This window comes from Magnolia sinica, chromosome 16 (assembly GCF_029962835.1).
Source record: "Magnolia sinica isolate HGM2019 chromosome 16, MsV1, whole genome shotgun sequence".
Lineage (NCBI taxonomy): Eukaryota > Viridiplantae > Streptophyta > Magnoliopsida > Magnoliales > Magnoliaceae > Magnolia > Magnolia sinica.
In genome coordinates this window covers 27,954,112-27,977,558 of record NC_080588.1, presented here as the reverse complement: position 1 = coordinate 27,977,558, position 23,447 = coordinate 27,954,112, and the positions used below count along the sequence as shown (strand labels likewise).

Genomic DNA, 23,447 nt, shown 5'->3' with positions numbered 1-23,447 from the left:
GGCCTCTAATGGCTCTCGATACTATGCACTATGACTAGACCATTCATTATATATTTTTTTGGTAACATGCCTACTTATGATATCATGCTGACTTTATTCATTTTATTGAGTTGCACTTGATGCCGACGTAGAATTTCCAATTTGGGAATGATGTGACCCTACGAGCCGCTGCACTCACACCCCCTTAGACTGTTTTGCAGGTGTAGAGTTGTAGTAGGAGCGTTGGACAATCATATTAGTTTTATTTAAGTTATTAGAATTAGTTGCTAGTTTGATTTTTCTTTGTTAGCTAAATTTTGAATTTCGATGCAAGGATGTAATCCAGGAGGAGCAATTGTGTAGTGAACATTTTTATTGATGAGAAATTATATTTTACTTCCCTTAGTTGGCTCTAGTTGTGTATTAAATGGATGGAATTATGTGAATCGCAATGCATTTTGACTTAATATAGCTCACGGGTCTAGAATTCAAATTCGGGCCTGGCCAACTTGGGGGCCAAATTTTGAGGTGTGACAGCCTAGGTGATGAGTGGAAAAGCACGTTCAAGACACGAGAAGGTTTGTACGAATGGTTGGTGATGCCATTTGGTCTCTCTGATGCCCCAAGCACATTGATGCAGGACATGAAATTCAAGTGTGATGTGCGAGATTTTCAGGCTTTAGATCACACTAATTCAGAAACGGTTACACAAAATTCCACATCCACACAAAAGTTCAAGCACTCAATCAAGGGGAATCTAATGTAGATCCAAGCCTACACATGTTGGGGCCGGATCAATCAAAATTATAGACCAAACAAGAATCAAAGGAGGGTAAATTCATCCACACATGCACAGAAATAATTCCCCAATCCAAGGGATTCACAAATTTCAATTCGGGGAACCCTAAGGTTGAAGAAAGGGCATAAAATTGGGGGATTTGAATAATTTAGGGTTAGGGTTAGGGATTTGGGTAAAAGAGTGAAAGAGAGGAGAGACAAACAAAAGAAGTACCGCATGTGTAGACAACAGCAATGGCCCAGACGCATGTGTGTGATCCCGACCGCACGTGTGTGGGGCCCACTATTCAGAAAAAAGCCACCTTGGCCCTGGTCGACAAGGGATGGACTCCAAAACCCCCAAATATCAGCTCGATCCGATGCACGGTTTGTGCATGGTGCTCTGCCGAAGTTTCAGCCCTCCTACAAGGCCAAATTTTGGAAATCTATTGTAGATGGAGAAACGCCTGCAAATATTGATGGATTTGCAAATGGAATGCTTGTAGGAGGAGAAATATGGATGGAAGAAGGTGGGGGCGAATCGGGATAGGTGTGGCTTCGCACCACGGTAGTCAACCCTTCGAGGAAGGGAGGGTTTCACACCCAATTGAATCTCCACAACTTAGAAACTTATAGTAGAAAAATGCAGCAATTTTATTAATCTTCATTGACAAAAAAGACTACAAGGGGTGCCTATTCATAATAAAAGCATATACCCCAAAACTCACGACATGTGCGCAACCTATTACTTGGAGACGAGGTAATCAAAAATAATAACTAATCAAAGCAATCTAAACAGTCGATGATATTCATAATAACAATAATAAGCAAAACCCAAAGTACTAATTAATTAGAATAGTGGGCCACGATCATGAGAACCCATGGTGGGGATTCACATGACTATCAGGTCCACTCCAACAAACCAAAACACAGTCCTCTAACTAGGAGGCCCTCCCTAGATGTCGTCATCAATCCAGATCGATGGTGGGGCCCTCCTTACGTACGTGCGTAGGCGGGCAGGCATGTGCGCGTGATGTCCCCATCACACATTCATGGGGGTGATGAACCAAGTGTTACGCCCCTACATTGGAATGTTTGTAATGGCATATTTTGATGACATCCTAATTTACAGTCTAGATATGCGCACCCATATGCATCATCTACAGAGTGTATTTGACACTTTAAGACGAGCAATTATAAGTAAATCCAAAAAAATGTAGTTTGGGGACAAATCAAGTTGTGCTCCTTGGCTGTGTGGTGAGTATCCTTGGCTGTGTGGTGAGTATTGATGGTATTAATGTGGATCAAGAGAAGGTACAGGCGGTACAGGAATGCCCTACACCGAAGACAATACATGATGAGTGGAGTTTCCTTAGATTGGCTACTTTCTATCGTCGATTCATTTAAAACTTTAGTACACTGGCAACTCCTTTAATAGATTGCTTAAAGAAGGGACCGTTTGGATGGTCCCAGCGACACAAAAGAGTCTCAAAGCGGTGAAGAAAAGGTTGACAGAAGCACCTATTATAGCTTTACCAGACTTTGATAAGGTGTTTCGAGTAGATTATGCTGCGTCCTACGTTGGCATTGGGGTGGTACTCAGCCAAGATGGTCGGCCCATAGCTTTTTATGACGAGAAGCCAAGTAGTCCAAGAGTGTGGTACACTACATATGATGTGGAGTTTTATTCAATTGTGCAGGCCCTCTATCATTGGAGACATTAGTTGGTGCGACACGAGTTTGTATTTTTCTCCAATCACGAAGTTTTGAAATATTTGAATGGGCAGCAAAAATTTAATCGACGACATGCGAAATGGGTATCTTACTTGCAGGAATTCACCTTCAATTTGAAGCATAAAGCAGGCACACACAATCGGGTAGTGGATGCATTGAGTCGCAGGAGGAGCTTATTGACTACATTAAAAGCAAAAGTGGTTGGCTTTGATTGCTTTGTGGATACGTAGATTGGTGACCAAGATTTCAATATATATATATATATATATATATATATATATATATATATATAGGCTAGAATGGAGGGCAGACAAAAAGGAGAATACACTTTACAGGATGGTTTTCTCTTTCGAGGCACGAGATTGTGCATCCTTGATTGTATCTTTCCAAGAGAAACTAATAGCAAAGATTCATGCGGGATTGTTATCGGGGCATGAAGTTCGAGATCGAACTCTTGCGTTGATTAAAGATTGGCCAGGATTAAAAAGAGATGTGGCTAGGTATGTGGAAAGGTGTCAAATATGCCAAACAACTAAGGGCCACATAGAGAATGTAGGATTATATATGCCATTACCTATTCCACAGGCACCATGGGTGGACATGAGCATGGATTTCATATTGGGGTTGTTGTGCACACAGCGTGGTAATGATTCTATTTTTGTTATTGTGGATCGATTTTCTAGAATGGCTCATTTTGTTCCATGCAGGAAGAATAGCAATGAATCTTACATTGCGAGGTTATATTTTCGGGAGGTGGTGAAGCTGCAAGGCGTACCGAAGAGTATTACTACGGACCGTGATAGCAAGTTTGTCAGTCATTTTTAGCAAACATTATGGAGATAGTTGGGCACTCATTTATTCTTCAGTAGTACCTATCATCCTCAAACCGATGGGCAGACTGAGGTAGTAAATCAAAGTTTGGGAAACTTACTGCGCACATTGGTATGGGACAAGCCGAAGCAGTGGGACATAACCTTGCCATACACAAAGTTTGCGTACAACAAGGCGAAGAACAGAACTACTCAGAAGACCCTTTTTTGAAGTGGTCTATGGGCGTTAACCCTTCGAACATGGTTGATCTTATACCAATACCAGTATGATCAAGGTGTCTGATGATATTGATGAGATGATGGCACAAATTTGGCAAGTACATGAACAATTCCATAAGCAGAATAAAGCAAGTAACAGAAGTTACAAGTAAGTTGCAGATAGAGGATGTCGGAAGGTAGTTTTCGAAGAGGGAGATTTAGTGTGGATCTACATGCGGAAAGAAAGGTTTGCAGCAGGCACTTACAACAAGTTAAAGGGAAAAAAGATTGGCCCGTGCAAGATCTTGAAGCAGATTAATGACAACGCCTATCATATTGAGCTACCGCCTAGAGTGAACACTTCTAATGTGTTCAATGTTACTAATCTTACACCATATAAGGTAGCAGATAGAGGATTAGACCTGAGGTCGAGTCTTTTCCAACATGGGGAGGATGATGAAGACATGGATGACCTAATGTTGATGGATCGGGCTGATTTACTTGCCGATGAGTTTTGGCATGGATTTGAGCGTGGAAAGGGGCCTAAATATCTTTAATATTGGGCCAAACCCGGAGACCCATCAATGGACCATGCATTATGGTACACATTCAGGTCCACAAAAGTGTCTTTTGGTGGCATTTTTATTAAGTTGCGATTTTTACTTTATTTTTTGACGAATTTTAATTTATTTTTGCTTTGTTAATGCCTTACTTAAGTAAATAGGGGTAGTTTAATCTTTTTCTTTTAAAATAACATCCAACCCATATTTATGCTTTGATGTAAGGCCCAAATTAATTATAGGGCTTTTCTTTTGTTCCTTTCATATATAACTCAATAGTAAAATTTGTCCAGTAGTTTTTGGGATAATTTTTGTTGAGTGTGAAATATTGCATATTTCCCCCAATTTATACTTTGGTTTTATAAACATAATAGTACTTAATCGATCTAATTATGCATGTTTTCATGTGCGAGGTGATTTCGAGAGCTTAAGGTGAAATTGATGCCAAAAAGAAAATTTATGCTCAAAAGATTACTAAATGAATATTTGGAGATTTGGAAGTCATTAATGAAGAATTCACATGCCAAAGATCCAAGGAAACCAAGTGAGAGATGAAGAGAATCGAAGATTTGAAGTGAAGAAAAGGAATCCTGTAAATTGTCCTGAACAAAGAAGATTCCTGAAAATTGCCCTAAAAAAACGTAGTCTGGAATTTTGAGTCTAAAGCAGAATTTTCCTGAAACAAACTTTCGGTCTGACTGAAGTGTAGTTTCGGTCCGACCAAAATCGCACAAAACAATCCAACGAGAAACAGAATTTTCAGCCTTAATTCAGTCTAACCAAAGCTGACTTCAGTCCGACCGAAATCGCATAGGTTTGTCCAGCGAGAAAGTGTGATTTTCAGCTTTAATTCGGTCCAACTGAAGCGTAACTTTTTATGCAAAATTAAGGCGGTTTCAAAGTCAGTCCAAGCAAATACTATAAATATGGGTCTTTTAATTGTTTCTAAACACAAATTAGGATTGGAAGAGTGGAGCAAAGTGTTGGAGAACTTCAAGGAGTCCTTCCTTCTTCCTCAATCTTCTTCTTCTAGTTAGTTTTTATACTTTGTTTAAGAGTTTTTAGTTCAATCATGTCTTTGGTTGGCTAAATCTCTTAGCTAGGGCTAAGAGGTGAAGCTTGTAGCATGTTGGGATGTTTATCTTGCTTTGATTCTTGTTTATGTTGAACTTCATTGACTTCTAGCTTGAATTTAAGAAATATTTTCAGTTTTCTGTGCTTTATTGTGACTCAAATTACAATAGATGTTGTGATAGCTTTGAGCATCTTCTTTTCCATTCTGAGATTATGAGATTGGTAAATTCTATTGTTCATCATCGTCTCCTGGGCATGGTAGGGTGATGGAATCCCTTCCACTCATCACAATTCTCTTCCATTGAGAATTAGGTCAATGAAAGTTCAGATTTGATTTAATTGTTTTATCTTCCAATTGGATAGGATAGGACTCCAATTCCAATTGTGTTCTTTGAATCAAGCAAACTAGTATCTTGATAGCTACAAGTGGATCCTTACCACCCCAGTTTCCACCTTTAAATTCACAAGTTTTAATCAACTTTATTCACAATTACTCTCCTTTGTTCCGGATTTAGATTTAGATCTTTTTCTAGTTCTAGTTCTAGTTATTTCAAAATACGTACAAGTTTAGTCCCTGTGGATTCGACCCCGGTCCCAAGTTATTACTACATCGCGACCCTACACTTGGGGTTGTGAACAATTTTCTTATCTTTCCTACAAGCCTTCGCTAGGGTTTGATACAACCGCATGTGGATGCCGATTTTCATCCGTTAGCTACATCAACATCCTAGCAAAATCATCAAAAATTAAGGTCAACAAACCTCAGCTCAGAATTAAATTATCCTATTCTATTGCTCCTAAGCCATCACTGTTAAACTATACTTTAAAGAGCTATCCATAAGGACAATATTGTTTTGCATATAGCTGGAACCAAAAAAAAAAAAAAAGTTGTAATAAATCAATGATTTGTACAAGTTTGACTACATGGACTTGGTAGTTATGTACAAATAAGTATCTCATTTCCAATCGTAAGTGGAGTCTTCAGAAAACAGTAATATGACCTTTCCTGCCAAGAAAAAACTATAATAATAATAAAAATAAAAAACACACAAGAAAATACATGAATCTAATATACCTACAATATGGTGAGCCCTCCAAAATAACTTTGGCATCCTCCTTGATAATATTCACCAAGTCGAGGCCGAATCTCACACCAGAAAAGTTGCACTCCGATGGAAAGGCAAATAAGTTATAAACAGTACCTACAATCAGCAATATACATGAGGCAACAAAATGCGAAAAGTATGCAACCATTCTATAAGATTAAGATGCATTTATACATGTACATACAATGCATGTGGTGAAAATATCCATATACATACATTGGCTGTGGGCTTTGATACATGATGTGAGGAGACTTCTTTAGTCATGCCTTATATATGTGATGGCCATAACTGATTATTCAGTTAAAAGATATAATCTCAACAAAATCTCTGTTTGATTTAGACAAAACATAGCTCGGTCTGAGTAGACACAGATAGACTAGTCTTTTGTGAGAAACAGAAACCCAATCGTACAAAATCCCACCTGCTTGCAGAACCATCATCTGGATATGTTACAAATGTGCTGATGTCACATTGGTGCCTTTGGAAAGTGATGCATCGTATCCATATCCACATGCATCTTCCCCAGCATCCATATCAGGGCTTTTCTGTGAATGGCAAGCATGCATACATCTAACCGTTTATTTTGGGCATCATCATTTGGATATGTTACTACCGTGGCGATATAACATCTGTCTTTGAAAAGTGAGCATGTATCCATTCATCAAAAAGGAAGTGAGGCACTATCCATATCCAGACATGCATTTCCCCAACATGCATATCAGGGCTTTTTTTAGGAACAGCAAGCATGCTTATCAGAGCATTGTAACAACCATTTCCAAATCAATCTATAAATGATTCAATAAAATAATGCCTTCCCACATAAATTACTTAGGTAATAATAATATACCTAAAGTGTCACCATTCACCACTGTCCCAGTCAATGTAGCTTCAGTTCTCCGTTGTGCAGGGTGCTGTGATACCTTAAAAGAAGATAGTTTACTTTTAGAGGGACCACTATGATGCTCAACATCTTCAATATCTACAGCAAGAGCCGTGGCTCCTTGGTTAAGAGCATATCTATAAATTCATAAGGAAGACAAGAACTGCACAACCACTGCTCCAAAAAAAAAAGAGCATATAACATAACCAGGCACCCGGCCGTTGCATGGAAAGATAGATCTTGTGCAATAGTGTAACAGTTGTGCTCAAAAAATAAAAATAGAGATGGTGTAACAACCCTAAAAGCTACAAGATTAGTGCCTAAATCTGGAGAGTGGTAAAATAATACTGTCATTTTCAAAAGAAAAAAAAAAAAGGCATGCTTTGATCAACTCCACAGCAGTAATGATATAGTGTCAAGCAGTTACTGCCCTCATTAGCAGTTAATCTGTTAGCTAGTCGAAGCTGCATATGTTGGGTAGGATACTCTCTAATTCCAAGGACACTGTTATGGTTCTCCATTGTGTACATGAAACAGCTTTCTCTGCTCCAAGGGAAGGCCTCTCCAACCAGTTTTAGAGCTGCTGTCGCCCCAGAAGTGAATATGCATTTGTAGTCTTCTGGCGATGCATTAAAATAGTCAAGAACCTGAGCCACAAAAAATGTTTCAACGAAGCCAAAAGATAAGAAAGAACAGAAATAGAAACCTCAGGCATTTACCATGCAAAATTCAACAAATCCATAGCAAGAAAAAGATCCTTGACAGATAAGATCAAAACCTAATCTCATCCCAATATATGGACTTTATCCAATGAAAAGACCTGAGTCATCTTCTTTTTTTCAAAAATGCTCTTGCATTTTTGTCGGCAGGCACCTGAGTTGCCTTTTTTTTCCGAAAATTGTCACCCAAAAGTAGGTGGCGACCTCCCCTCCCTCCCACTGATATATGCTTCACAGGACTATCTCAAACACAAAAAGTAGGCAGTAACCCATTCCCCCCCCCCCCCCCCCCCCCCCCACACACACACTTCACAACCAACCACATGCTTCCCGGATGCGCGAGGATGGAACATGTGCGCAAGAATTGGGACCCACAGTGAACTTACTCTGGCCTAGAAATCAGGCCACTCAACTACTTTGCCATTTCCCATGTGCGTGCAATGTTTTAAATATCGTTATTGCATATTGTGTCGCACCCTTGGGACATGGATACATATCGGTTATCGCATGGGATATATCGGTTGTATCACGTAATGTATCGCTGTTGTTGGGAAACATGGGAACATAGGGAAATTGGTCAAGTGTTTCATGGAAACTTCAAGGATTGTTGAAAAAAACATCAATACACACTTAGTATTATTTTTTTTTTCCTAAGTACAGAAAAAAGTGCACATAATAGAGGTTTCCTTTATATGGGGTCCTATTACATGCACTGTCCAACTGAACTAATACAAGTATATTTAAAGTCTATTCATATAATTTATAAACTTAAGAAGACATGTATGGAAACACAAGCAATACATTCAAAAGCAAAAGAAGAATCACTAGATCAGGTTACATATATGTTTGATTATGTGTTTGGATACAAAGATTGCAACTGATTTGCGAGAAATTGAGTAATTTCAATTTTTCTCAATTTTCCGCAACTTGCCCCATCTCCCCCAAATCTTGAAATCGAAGCTTCAAATCTATGATTTTTCATGGAAAACATGGAGAATCATAGATTTGTAACCATTTAACAATGATTTAATGTGATTTATAGCAAAAAAAAAAAGGATCGAAAATCGAAAATGCTCACTGGATCAAATAGGTGGGATATATCGGCCCTACCTGTGCATTTCATATCGCACAGGTGAGATACAAGATATATCGTGGGATATATTGGCCAATATCGTCGATATTTAAAATACTTCATGCATGGAACTTGCCATTCACTAGTCTACTGATTATAAAAGAAAATTCAAACTTCACCAAAACCCAACTGAAAAATTAATGCATTTTCATGCACCTAGCAAAACTCAGCGACAAGAATAAAATATTCCACCCGTATCAATCATGAAGATTCAAAATTTAAGAAAATTCCCAACATTAACATATCAAACCATTCCATTCTCATCAGAACATGGAAATGAAACAAATTAAAACTACTTCGAAACAAGATGAATTTCAAAATTGTAGATATTTATGGGCCGTGGGCCTTTTCTCTCTAGACAATGGGCCATCTCTTATTCTCTTATTATTTTTCTTTCTTTTGTTTTTCCTCTTTTGCCCTTGGTTCTAAGGATATTTTATGTAATTTGGGACATCACTTAATATAAATAAGAAAGGGGCTGGAAGTCTACCCCTAGTTAGAGTTTTTCCTCTCCTAAAGGCTTTTTTCTCCCTCATATCTTACCAAGGCCAAAAAAGCTCCTAGGGTTCTCTCCCCATCCTCCCTTCTTGATGTCCCTTTCTCCTCTCTTTTTCCTTCTCTTCTCTTCTTTCTTCTTCTCAGATTTTTCAATTAGTTTGGGGTTCGTTGCAGCCTAATCAGCAATTGAAAGTGATTTGATGAGGAGTGATCTTGCAGTAGTTTCTAATTTTCTTTGAAGGGTTGCTCGACATTCAATTTTGATTAGGTTTTTGGCGCGTTTTTCTTCCATTTTTTCAGAAACTGGTTTGTGGCAGCTGAGATTTGCTGGATGTTTTCATTTGGACAATTTTTTTTTCTTTTTGTCCTGATTTACAACGATTCTTTTGCGGGAAACAATCAAGTACTTGAGATTTGTTTTTCTTTTTGAACAGTCTCAAGATTTGTAAATATCTAGTGAATTTAGCCATAAGATCTCCTTCTCTTCTTTGGTGGTTTGATTTGGAGCTAAGAGGATAAAAACCTTTTTGGATTTATTTTTTTTGGTCTCTTTTTAGACTGCCACAAGCTATAGTTGGTTATAGCTTTATTATTATTATTATTGATTAGTGTGAAGTATTGATATTTAGTATTGTTTTAATTGTTTGGGATTAAATATGGCTTCATCATCAATATCTGAGACGGTTAATCCCATCGCCTCCAAGATAGAAAGGTTGATTGCTCATTCCAAGAATCCTGGATTGCATATTACAACTCATAAACTTACATCCAGCAATTATCTTCAATGGCCAAAAGTTGTTGAGATGTTTGTTGGAGTAAAACAAAAGTTGTGTGTGTAACAGTACATTGGAACCTCCTATGACTAATCCTTCTTATCAAGAGTGGAAATCAAACAATTTGTTAGTTATGTCATAGCTCTGAATTCTATTGAACCAGAGGTTAGTGAAGGACTTTTTTAATGTTGTCCACTGCACCCTGAGATTCAGTTGACAGTTTATCAATTGTATGTTGATCAAAATAATATGCCCAAATTTAAAATATTTATGGGGAGATTGGTCATTTAAGACGGGGAGGGATTAGTGCCAAATTATTATGCTAAGATGCGTGGCTTATGATATGAATTATCTTTCATGTGTTCTAAAGATGCAGAAGCATATAAAACAGGTGTTGAGAAGAAAATGACATTTGAATTGTTAGCAAGTCTTAATTCTGATTTTGCACATGTTCGAGCTCGAATTCTTAGTTCCCCTACTTTTCCTTCACTTAACAATGTATATGCTTTGCTGTTATGAGATGAGAAGCATCATACAACTATGGGATCAACTATGGTTGAGAAATCTCCCCTAATAACAAAATTCATAAATTTTATTATGTTGTTGTTGGCCGAAGTATAAGTATAGGAAGAGAATGTCATGATGGTAGCCAAGGTCGTGGTTGTGGTATTGGCCGTCGTCATGGTATGGATCATTTATGCACTCATTGTGGTAGATATGGAAATATTGTTGATTATTATCTGGTCTTTAACGGTTGACCTCCAGGACAAGCTGCTAATTCTAAAGCTACATATAGTAAGAATTCTCAAGATATTATCGGGGACGTTGTACCACTGGCAAATTCACATGTGGTTCGATCAGCTGGTGATGTGGTTCCTCACTTGAAAAGTAGGTATGACACGTTACTAAGGGATGTCACTTAGAATTAAGGCTCTTCATCCACTTTTTTTGCTCAGGCAGGTAATACTTTTATAGTCTTTCACACTATTTCTACATCAAGTCCTTTGGTAATTCATTCGGGAGCTACTAATCATACAAGCATACATCTATTTTTTTCTTCATTTACTCCCAACCCTAATTTAGGTCGTAAGAAATTAGCAAATGGTACCCTAACACCTATTGAGAGAAGGGGGGGCAAATTTTATTTCCCCATTGTTCTCCTTGTCCTCCATTTTATTAGCTCTTAATGTTGCTTCTAATTTGTTATCTGTTAGTCATATTACAAAGGACCTAAATTTTTACGCCTAAAAAAGGATATAAATTGTAGTGTGATATTTTTTTCCTGATTATTGTATCTTTCAATATTTAAATATGAAAAAGTTGCTTGGTGGTGGACGTGAAAATGATGGATTATACATTCTTCATTTGAATTCTTCAAGTCAATTTAGTAAATGTCTTACTGTAAAAAAAAATTTTTAAAAAATTTTAAAAAAATAAATTAATTAATTAAAATTAAATTAAAAAAATAAAATAAAAAAATAAAAAAACTTTATATTTGACATTATTGGTTTGAGCATCCTTCTAGTTTAGTTTTACAATCTTTGTTGCCAAGTCAGTTAAGTCTAGTGATCTTAAGAATTCATAATGTGGGACTTGTATTTTAACAAAACATCAACTATTTATCCTCCTGTGGAGTGAAAGTCTAGTAGAAATTTTTCTTTGGTCATTGTAAGGTATGGGGTCTAATTCACATTGCTTCTAAAGGATTCAAGTACTTTGTCTCTTTTATTGATGATGCTTCTCATATAACGTGGATTTTTTTGATGAAAAATATAGATGAGGTTGACTCCATTTTCAAAGTGCTTCATGGCTGGGTTAAAAATCAATTTAATATGAATATTGGTACTCTTCGTATATATAGTGCAAGGGAATAGCGTTCCCATTCTATGATTTCTTTTCTTCAGTTGAATTGTATTAATTCTCAAACCACTTGTGTGTAATACCCTGCAGTAGAAGAGAATTGCTAAAAGAAAGAATAGGCATCTCCTAGAAGTCCCGTGCTCTTCTCATTGATATGTTTATTCCTAAATCTTTTTGGCCAGATGACATCCTTACTACATGTTATTTGATTGATTGTTTGCTACTAAGGCTCTTTCTGATTAGTTTCCCATTAAATATTTTTTGGCATTCTGTCATATCCCTAAAAGCACATTGTGGGTCTTTAGGTGTGTTATGTCTGTAATATTGATCCTCATCGAAATAAATTGTCAAATCAGGCCATCAAATGTATTTCCTTGGGATATTCATTTTTACAAAAAAGGTTGCAAGTGTTTTGATACGGGTCGCTAAAAAGAGTTATGTCTCCATGGGTATTAAATTTTTTTGTTTAATGCTCCATATTTTCTATAGGTCTCCGGGAGCACAAATTATATGGCTCCTCCTGCTAGTGTTCTTGGGTCTGGTCCAACTGGCTTTGTTCCTTTTAAACCTGATAGTGTGAAAGATAAGGTTGTTTCTGATTCACAATCGACCAAACCAGACATGAAAGTGTATGAAAAAGGGAATGTTCAAACTCCGGTTCTTCCTCATGTCACCACGAAGCATGGTCCTTTGGCAACATGTACTGATAGTGTTCCTACTAGCTTGCCTATTTATATTTATCCATATTTAGAGTCATCTTTGGATTTTCCTATTGCTGTTAAAAAAAAAAAAACAATGTACTTCTCAACCTATTAAACGTTTTGTTTCCTATCATTCTATCTTCAGTTCACAGGTCTTTTGTTTCTATCCTCGAGTGTTCTTCCACTATTCTTAAAAATCTTAAAGAGGCTCTTAATTCTCCTTTATGGCGACAAATTATGGAGAAGGAGATAGCTGCCCTTAAGAGGAATCATACATGGGAGATGATTAATTTACCAATTGAAAAGAATCCAATGGGTTGTCGCTAGGTGTATGCTCAATAAATGCACAAAGTACATCCTCATCAGATCAATATGCATTTCTCTCTTTATCTGGTAGAGGAGAAAAAGGAAGTCAAGGTGGTTGTGGTCGTGGTCGTGGCAGACAGTTTGGCGGCAGAGGTTCTGAGGGAGGTTGTTTTGGAGGCATGAGTACATGGGGTGGTCGTGGCACAGATTTTAGTGGCGGTCATGGTCGTGGTCGTGGTAATCAGCAGTGTACTTATTGTGGTCTTAATAACCGCATAGCTAATACATGTTGCGATCTTATTAGTAAACCAGCTTCTGCATATCAGCTCCGCTCTTTAGAAGATGGTTCTGAGAGTTGTCTTTAAGCCTACCTCCACCCATTCTGAGCTAAGTACTTCAGGTGACACAATTACACTACATAAGCAAGCGTATACCTCTTCTGAAAGATCACTCTACTCATGCCTCAACCTCCTCAACTACTCTTGCCCAGTCAAGTACAATTTATCTTACTTCTAAGAGTGTTCTTTGGGTTATCAACTCCAGAGTTTTCGATCATATGACCAGAAAGCACATGTTGTCTCAGCTAGTGCAGTTTTCGTCTATTTCCTCTGTAACATTAGTAGACAATACTTCAACCCATGTCTCTGGGGTGAACATTGCTCATCCTAACCCATCTCTTTTATTAATATCAGTACTTTATATTCCTAAATTTCCTTTGAATTTATTGGCAGTAAGTAAACTAACCAAATCCTTAAATTGTTCTATCAGATTCAATCCTTCCTATTGTGAATTTTAGGATCTAAAGGCGGGAAGGATGGTTGGTGAAAGGCATGAAGTAAATGGACTATATAACCTAAACAATGAATAATCGGAGCCGCATTACGAATAGAAGTCTCTCCTCATAAGTGGCATTCCAGGATTGGTCATCCGTCTTTAAGTAGTTGAAAGAGTCTTATCCCATCATTGTCGTATGAGTCTAAGCTAGAGTGTGAGCTTGCAAGTTAAGAAGCATTATAGATTGTCATTTCTTTCTCGTGTGGATAAAAGAAGTGATAAGCCTTACTATTTGATATAGTTATCTGATTTCAAATATTTTGTTATCTTTGTGGATGATTACTCTAAAATGACATGGTTATACTTAATAAAGGATAGTTTTGAAGTGTTTTGTTGTTTTTAAGGAATTTCATATGCAAGTATAAATTCAATTCAATGTTAAAGCGCATATTCCAAGTTCAGACAATGCTAAGTTATATATGTCAATCGGGACAGCAATATTTAGCCGGGATAGCATATATTTAGCCATAATTAGGTCATATAATTATGGCATGATTGTGTCAATCGGGACAGCATATATTTAGCCATAATTAGGTCATCTATTTATGGCATGATTGTATATATCTTGTACAGTTATTGTTTCCTTGTTTGTTAGCCTAGATTGATGTTAATGGCTGCAATTCAGCCTTGTAATTAGCCTAGAGTTTCTATATAAACAAAGGAACCTCACAATGAGGACATTCAATCCAAAATATTTACATGGTATCAAAGCTTTCTATTACCTGTTCTGAGATTTCTGGATTGGGTTGGGACTAATCTATTGGTCTCCTTGGCTGTCGATACCTTCAAAGGAAGGTGTAGACAATTCTGGTGAGTTATAAACTATTGTTCAGCAGTTTCTGTTGAGGGTAGGAAGTTTTTCTTGCTGGAAACTCTCATTTTGTGGTGATTAGTGGCTGTTGGCGTGTCCAGTTCTTGCTGGAAACTCTCATTTTGGTCTCCTTTTGTTTGAGGCTTGCTGGTTGTAGGCTTATTTTTGGACTAGGGGTGAGGTGAATTTAGTATTATCCGTCTTTATTACTGTGTTCCGGGCACCATGTCTACTAGCGACTCGGATTCTTTTGGTGTGCGCTTCACGGGCAAGAATTATTCTACCTGCGAATTTCAATTTCTCCTGTTTGTCCTGGGGAAAGAGTAATGGGGTCACATAGATGGAAGTGATCCAGCTCCTACTAAACTTTCTAATGGCTCAGTGGAAAGTGAAAGATGCTAGAGTCATGACATGGATTTTAGGATCTGTTGATCCTCTGATTGTCCTAAATCTGAGGCCGTACAAGACTGCAAGAGATATGTGGGAGTATTTAAAGAAGGTTTACAATCAGGACCACACAGCCAGACACTTTCAGTTGGAATATGAGATCGCCAATTACACTCAGGGCGATCTCTCCATACAAGATTATTTTTCTGGGTTTCAGAACTTGTGGGGTGAATTTGCTGACATTATTTATGCTAAGATACCAGTTGCATCTCTCGCTGCTGTTGAGGAGGTTCATGAACGGAGCAAGAGAGATCAGTTTCTAATGAAGTTACGGCTGGAATTTGAGGCAACTCGCTCCAATTTGATGAATCGTGATCCTCCTCCCTCTTTGGATGTGTGCTTTAGGGAATTACTTCGTGAAGAGTAGTGTCTTGCAACACAGGCTACTTTTCAGCAGAACCGCATGACCTCTAATGACGTCGCTTATGCAGCTCACGGGAAAGGCAAGGGTAGGGATATGCGGAAAGTCCAATGCTTCAGCTACAAGGAATATGGGCATATTGCTGCTCACTGTGCCAAAAAATCTTACAATTATTGCAAGAAGCCAGGACATATTATCAAAGACTGTCCGACTCGTCCCCAGAATCGCCAAACTAATGCCTATCAAGCTGCGGTGGGTACTTCTGCTTCTGTTAATTCCTCTACAACTGGGGATCCCTTTGTTCTTACACCTGAAATAGTTCAGCAGATGATTATTTCAGCCTTTTCAGCCTTAGGGCTTCAAGGTAACAGTAGACTGCTATCTTTACCTTGGCTCGTTGATTCTGCTGCGCCTAATCATATGACTAGTTCCTCCAACACTCTTACCAATGTTCGGAATTATCATGACTCATCGTACATTCAGATTGCTAATGGTAGTCAGTTACCTATTCATGCTGTTAGGGATATTAATTCATTAGTTAAAGAAGTTTTTGTATCTCCTGAGCTTTCTACTAGTCTCATTTCCGTCGGACAATTGGTTGATAACAACTGTAATGTTGGGTTTTCTCGTGATAGGTGTATTGTGCAGGATTAGGTGTCGGGGAAGATACTCGCGAAGGGGCCTAAAGTTGGACGATTGTTTCCTCTACATTTTTCCATTCCTTCTTGCATTTCTTTGGCTTGTACTACTGTAAACAATAAGGGTGAAGTATGGCACAAACATTTGGGTCATCCTAACTCTATTGTTCTATCTCATTTAGTAAACTCTAGTTTGTTGGGTAATAAAGATCAATTTTCCTCTCATCTCTCTTTTGATTGCTCAACATGTAAATTAGGTAAGAGTAAGTCTCTTTCCTTTCCTGCTCATGGTAGTCGTGCTGAAAGCTGTTTTGATTCGATCCATAGTGATGTGTGGGGTATTACTCCTGTTATATCTCATGCGAATTATAAATATTTTGTCACGTTCATTGATGATCATAGTAGGTATACCTGGATTTATTTTCTTTGTTCTAAATTTGAGGTATTTTCTGTGTTTCAACAATTTGTGGCTTATTTTGAAACTCAATTCTCTTCAGACATTAAAGTGTTAAGGTCCGATTCGGGTGGTGAATATATGTCTCATGAATTTCATGCCTTTCTCAAGCAAAAAGGAATTGTTTCTGAGTGTTCTTGTCCTTATACACCTCAGCAGAATGGTGTTGCTGAATGTAAGAATCGCCACCTGTTGGAGGTTGTTCGAACGTTATTGCTTGAATCTTCAGTTCCTCCTAAATTTTGGGTGGAAGCCTTATCCACAGCAATTTATTTAATTAATAGATTGCCTTCAAGTGTCTTGCATTTTGAAACTCCCTATTATCGTCTTCATCATCAACATCCCAACTATCTTGATATGCATACCTTTGGTTGTGTTTGTTTTGTTCATTTGCCATCACGTGAACGACACAAACTTTCTGCCCAATCTGTTAAATACGCTTTTATGGGTTATAGTAATTCACACAAAGGTTATGTTTGTTATGATCCATGCTCTAACAGATTTCGTATTTCTTGTCATGTTGTTTTCTTTGAAAATCAGTCTTTCTTTTCTACTCATGTTGTATCCTTGCCTGAGATTAATGTTCTTCCTTATTTTAATGACTTAACTCCTATTCCTGAGCGATTCAAACCTGGATTTGTGTATGAACGCCGACGACCGACTTTGCCCCTTCCTGAGCTTGACCCGACATCTGAGCCTGTTCAGCCTATTCCTTCTGCGGCTGATCCGGGTTCTGACATTGTTCCTCGCCGATCTACTAGAGTCTCTCATCCTCCTGATTAGTATGGCTTTTCTCATACATCTCTTCATGCTACTTTGTCCTCTATTTCAATTCCATCATGTTATTCCGAGGCTGTTAAGCATGAATGTTGGCGTGAGGTGACGGCTGAAGAACTTCGGGCTCTTCAGGACAATCACAAATGGGATGTTGTTCCTTGTCCAGCGAATGTTAAAGCCATTAGTTATAAATGGGTTTACTCGATTAAGCTGTGTTCTAATGGTACTCTAGATCGCTATAAGGCCCGGTTGGTTGCACTTGGTAATAGACAGGAATATGGGGTGGACTATGAGGAGACCTTTGCTCCAGCCGCCAAGATGACTACAGTGCGGATGGTTATTTCTATTGCAACGTCCCAAGGCTGGCCACTTCATCAAATGGACGTTAAAAACGCATTTCTTCATGATGATCTTAAAGAGAAAATTTACATGGCCCTGCCACCTAGCTTGACCTCTTCTTCTTCTAATGTATGTAAATTGAAGCGATCTCTGTATGGGTTGAAATAGGCTCCCCGGGCATGGTTTGATAAGTTCCGGTCTACCTTACTTCAGTTTTCCTTTGAGCAGAGTCAATATGACTCCTCTTTGTTTCTTCATAAGAACTCTGTTGGTATTGTTCTTCTTCTTGTTTACATTAATGATATTGTTATCACCGGGACGGATTCAGACTTGATCACCCGTCTACAGCAGCATCTTCAGGCCTCGTTTCATATGAAGGATCTTGGTCCTCTTACATACTTCTTGGGGTTGGAAGTTCACACGAATCCTTCTGGTATCATTCTGAATCAACATAAGTACACACAGGATTTGATTGCTTTAGCTGGTCTTTAGGATACTTCTTCTGTGGATACTCCTCTAGAAGTAAACACGAAGTATCGTCGTGAGGAAGGTGATCTCCTGTCTAATCCTACTCTGTTTCGATAGCTGGTAGGCAAATTGAACTATTTGACTATTACTCGGCCTGATATTTCCTTCAATGTCCAATAGGTTAGCGAGTTCATGTAGACTCCACGCCATCTACATTTGGCTGTCGTTCGTCGAATCATCCGATACCTTCGAGGGTCCCCTAGCCGTGGGTTGTTCTTCCCAACCGGCTCTCCTCTTCGCCTTGTTGCATATAGTGATGCGGATTGGGCCGGATGTCCTAATACTCGACGGTATGTCACAGGCTGGTGTATGTTTCTTAGTGATTCCTTGATCTCTTGGAAGAGTAAGAAACAACCTCGCGTTTCTAAATCTTCTACTGAATCCGACTACCGTGCCATGTCTGCTACTTGTTTTGAGATTGTCTGGCTTCGTGGGCTTCTGGCTAAGCTTGGTTTTTCCCAGTCTGATCCTACACCTCTCCATTCTGATAATACTAGTGCCATTTAGATTGCTGCTAATCCCATTTTCCATGAACAAACGAAGCACATTGAGGTGGACTGTCATTCTATTCGGGACGCCTTAGACACTTGTATCATTTCTCTTCCTCATGTTTCCACTGACCTTCAGATAGCTGACATGTTTACCAAGGCCATGACACGATAGCGCCATCAGTTCCTTGTGGGCAAATTGATGCTTCTTGATCGACCAGCATCAATTTGAGGGGGATGTCAATCGGGACAACAATATTTAGCCGGGACAGCATATATTTAGCCATAATTAGGTCATCTAATTATCACATTATTGTGTCAATCGGGACAGCATATATTTAGCCATAATTAGGTCATCTATTTATGGCATGATTGTATATATCTTATACAGTTATGGTTTCCTTGTTTGTTGGCCTAGATTGATGTTAATGACTGCAATTCAGCCTTGTAATTAGCCTAGAGTTTCTATATAAACAGAGGAACCTCACAATGAGGACATTCAATCCAAAATACTTGCAATACACACACACACACACACACACACACACACACACATATACATATATATATATGTATATGTGTGTGTGTGTGTGTGTGTATATATATATCTCACAAGTTTGACTCATGTCTCCTATCCCGTGGTATTATTTACCAAAGTTCATGGGCACACATGCCACAACAAAATGTAGCAGCAGTATATAAGAATTGACATTTACTTGAGATCACTAGGGCGTAGTTGTTAAATGTGAAGATTCTAAAAACATTTTGGAGTAATGCAATTCCGATTGCATACAATGATACAATCTAATAAATCGGATGCCTTCACTAGTCTTAGATTGAAAATCTCCTTTCTCTGACTTATATCCTCATAGTCAAACATTTTCAATTTCTCCTAATGCATTTGGTTTTGTGCTTCGTACAGCAGTTTGTGTCCCTAACAAAATTGAACTAAAAGTTGTCAAGTACATTTTTCTTGGGTATTTTCATACCCAACGAGGATACAAATGTTATAATCCTGTTACTCATGAACATTGTAATGCAGGGGCATTTTCACACCGGGCTCAAGTGGGGTTTCCTGTGGGATGCAGGGGCACACTCGGGGTGGACAGCCCGTGTGAGGCAGGTGGCTCATGTGAGGCGGGCCCCACCCGTGTGAGGTGGGTGACTCGTGTGAGGCAGTACCCATGTGATTTAGGGCCCACGAGGAGGATTCGGCCGAGGTCCTAACCCATGGGATGTGGGGCCTGGGCTATAAGATAAAGGGATTAATTCGCCATGCTCTATCAGTTTGAGCTTTTAGAGCAAGTGGTTAATTGTCTTACATCACATTGTGTCAGCCATAGTTACATTCTTTGAACATGCTCCATATTTCTCTAAGGGAGGACATTCACTGCAATTTGAAGAAGGCTCTACTACTCCACACATTGTGCCAAACACAACTTCATTAATGGAAGATCATTCCTCTAAGTCTTCACCAGTACCATCCACAGTCATTAACACCCTCTTTATTCATTCAATTTTTTGTTCACCTTGCACCTCTAGTTGCATTACAACTCCATCAAGACAAGTAAAATTTCATATGCACAATTATTTCAAATTGGGAGTAAAGAAGGTATGAAGGCTAAGACATTCAATAATATCAATCAATGATTTGAATTTTAGTATTGATACTTTAAAGAATTCTCCTCGTCAGAACAAACCAAGGTTTGGAAACGGGGTGTGTATCAACCTAGTCGAACACTGATACAATAGAATCTAAATTTCACTCAGGCTATACAAACTTGATACATATACAGACAGTAAAATACAGTTCCATGCAGAAACCAAATCTATTAATGAAAAAAGGAAGAAAGAAAGAAATGGAAAAACCAACAACCAATTCAGGTTATGACTATAGAAGGTACAAATTAATACCTGTTGACGTGCCATCCTTACATTGTCAGAAGTAGCCACGCTAGAATCACTTTGGCTATCTAATTCCCAATGTTAAGCAAATCCAATCACAATATTGTTTTTCCCAAAAGATCCAATCACAATAGTGTTGTCTATCACAATTTCCCGAAATTAAAGAAACCTAAATAAAAGGACCACTTTCTCTAAGTATATATCCCAAACCAAGGAAACCCAAATCGAAAATAGCTTCATCTAAAGTGTTCTCCCAAAATTAAAGAAAAATAATAGAAGCTTTATCTATCAAAAAATTCCCGGAATGAGAGAAACCCAAACTAAACTAAATCTAGTAAACAAACTTTTCTATTTGAATCTTCCAAAATTACACAATCCAAGCAAAAAGATCATGAAGAAAATCAAATAAAATATCACTCAAAGCCAATTCTCACAGAAAAAAAAAAAAACCCATCAAAAATCAACACCCACAAAATGTTCCAAAATGTTTTGGATGCTCAACTGAACTCAACCGCTGCTCATGCAACACATAATACAGGAAAATGATAAACAAGGAGAAGCGTTATATAATTCATAACGATAACCAAACCCCAGCTTCAATTCTATGAATTTTCATGTACGACACAAAAGGGAAGTATTCGTGATTCAAAGGCCAGTCCCTAATAATGAATACAGTCTGGAATAGGCCACATCCGTAGTTTATTCATGCTCAAATTGAACTAAAAGAACTGATCGCCTACATGCACTGGTGCCACAATTTATGCTACTATCTTTCCAGCCAATTGCAACTTGTGTAGGAAATCAGCACCATGAAAATGTTAGCTCCCATCGTGAAGATGACCCTTATAAAATAAATCAGGCTGATTCAGACTAGGTGTGGCCCACATGATGATCTGGACGGCATGATTTTGTGCCAGGTGATCTTCAAGGAAGGGCTAACCCTTTTAATGGTCCTGATGTACTGCACGAATGGCATGTTGGTAGCAAAAGTGGTAGGGCAACCTGCCCGTAGGTAGAGGTGTACACGAGTCAAGTTAGCTGATTAGCTTGCTCAGATCGACTCAACTCGGATCCAAACTGTGTTTGAGCCAATTCGAGCCAGTTTTAATGAGCTTGAAACATTTCGAGTCGAGTCCGAGCTGGACCTAGCTTGACTCGACTCGACTCGGTTAGGCTCGGATCGATTTTTGAGTTGAGTATATACAGGTTTAAAAAAAAAAAAAAACTCTTACCCGTTCGCCCAACCCTAACCCCAACGGCCAGCGCCCAAATCCTAACCCGTTCGCCCAACCCTTACCCGTTTGCCCAAATCCTCTCGGCGTCTGTTCACCCAAATCCAAACCAACTGTTTGATGAAATGACCCAACCAAGTGTCGGCTGATGGCAAGGAAGGTATGTATGTGAAACAAATACCCCTTTTTCTTGATTTTCATGTTGCCTACTAGGTGTTTGATGAAATACCTGTAAAATCCGCTGCCACTGTTTTACAAACAGTGAGAATTGTTTGTGAAAATGCTGCAGAGGCAAACTCGGCTCGATCTTGGCTCGAACTAGCCCGAGCTACTGACCGAACAGAGCCGAGCTGGCCAGTCAGGCTCGAGGACCGAGCCGAGCCGAGTTCGAGCTGGGGTCGGAAAGTGGCCAAGCCAAGTCGAGCTGTGCCAAGCTCGACTCGGATCGACTCATGTCCACCTCTACCTGTAGGTAATCAGTTTTCTTTGATTAATGATACAAACACAGCTAGACTAAAACCCAAATGCAATTCAGCTAATTAAACCCATTTCTTCAATATCAGAGAAAAATTGAGGTATTTGGATACGAGGATTTCCATAGACATTGGTCGTAAGATCTTTAATGACGGACTCCATCTGCGATTCTGAGTATAAAGTTGCTCCCGCGTGATCTAAGTAAACAAGTTCTAAAAATTCCCCAAAAAAAAAAAAAAAAAACAGAAATTATTCAATCTTTTGTTTTTTTTTGTTAAGAAACTGAAGAGTAATAATAGAAATTATGAGAAATGAAACTGAGTTTGTGTGGGATTGATGGAGAGATTCCGAACCGTCCAATCTCTTGAATTCGGTAGCTCGGATTTCATCGATGTTCTTTGAAGCGTGAGGATATCCATAATCTTCGCCGAACTCTTTCAGAAATTCCTCCTTTCTTTCTCCCATTCTTCTCTCTCCAAATGCAAGAGCTACAGGCGTAGACAGCGGGAGAGCGATTTATAGACTGGAAGCGGAAAGACTGCTGTGATAGTTCACCGCGAAAATGGACAGAGTGCGGATCGTCGGGAACAGGGATTTCCGATTGCGATTGGTCACGTCTCTCCGCTGACAACCGCACAGCAATTCACAAGTATTCGGATTCATTTAAGATAAAGAAATGTTCATAAATTGCTGCCTCATTAGCGAGGAAAGTTACATTCCAGTACCTTATTAATGACGCGTTTTAGCCGCGACCCAGAATCAAGGTACGTCGGTGATGACTTAACCCTGTATGCGTTGTATATCTGTCTCCATGTATATGCGTTGGATATCCATGCCATCCAACCTTTTTTACAGATTATTTTAGCATATTTTCCAGTATCCATGTATGCGTTGTATATCTGTGCCATCCAACCGTTTTTACAGATTATTTTAGCATATTGTTCCAAAAATAAACAAATACAAATGTCAGGTGGACCACACCTCAGGAAACAGTGGTCATTGAAGGGCTGCCATTGAAAACTTCCAACTGTC

General features: G+C 38.7%; 1 protein-coding gene across 7 annotated transcripts in view; it reads right to left on the bottom strand.

Moving 5' to 3' along the window:
- LOC131228524 (molybdenum cofactor sulfurase) overlaps nucleotides 1-23,092 on the bottom strand; it is a 186,266-nt gene extending 163,174 nt beyond the window's left edge. For 5 of the 7 annotated variants that reach the window (XM_058224220.1, XM_058224222.1, XM_058224223.1 and 2 more), the window contains exons 1-6: nucleotides 22,769-23,092; nucleotides 22,529-22,627; nucleotides 20,719-20,777; nucleotides 7,625-7,785; nucleotides 7,106-7,275; nucleotides 6,232-6,354 (exon numbers count right to left, since the gene is read on the bottom strand). In XM_058224220.1, the coding sequence (XP_058080203.1) occupies nucleotides 6,232-6,354; nucleotides 7,106-7,275; nucleotides 7,625-7,785; nucleotides 20,719-20,777; nucleotides 22,529-22,627; nucleotides 22,769-22,880 (724 nt within the window). In that variant the 5' untranslated portion in view covers nucleotides 22,881-23,092. Of the gene's footprint in view, nucleotides 1-6,227; nucleotides 6,355-7,105; nucleotides 7,276-7,624; nucleotides 7,786-20,718; nucleotides 20,778-22,528; nucleotides 22,628-22,768 lie in introns of all 7 variants that reach the window. The other 2 variants (XM_058224221.1, XM_058224227.1) reach the window with 2 other exon arrangements.
- Nucleotides 23,093-23,447: the final 355 nt, after the last annotated feature.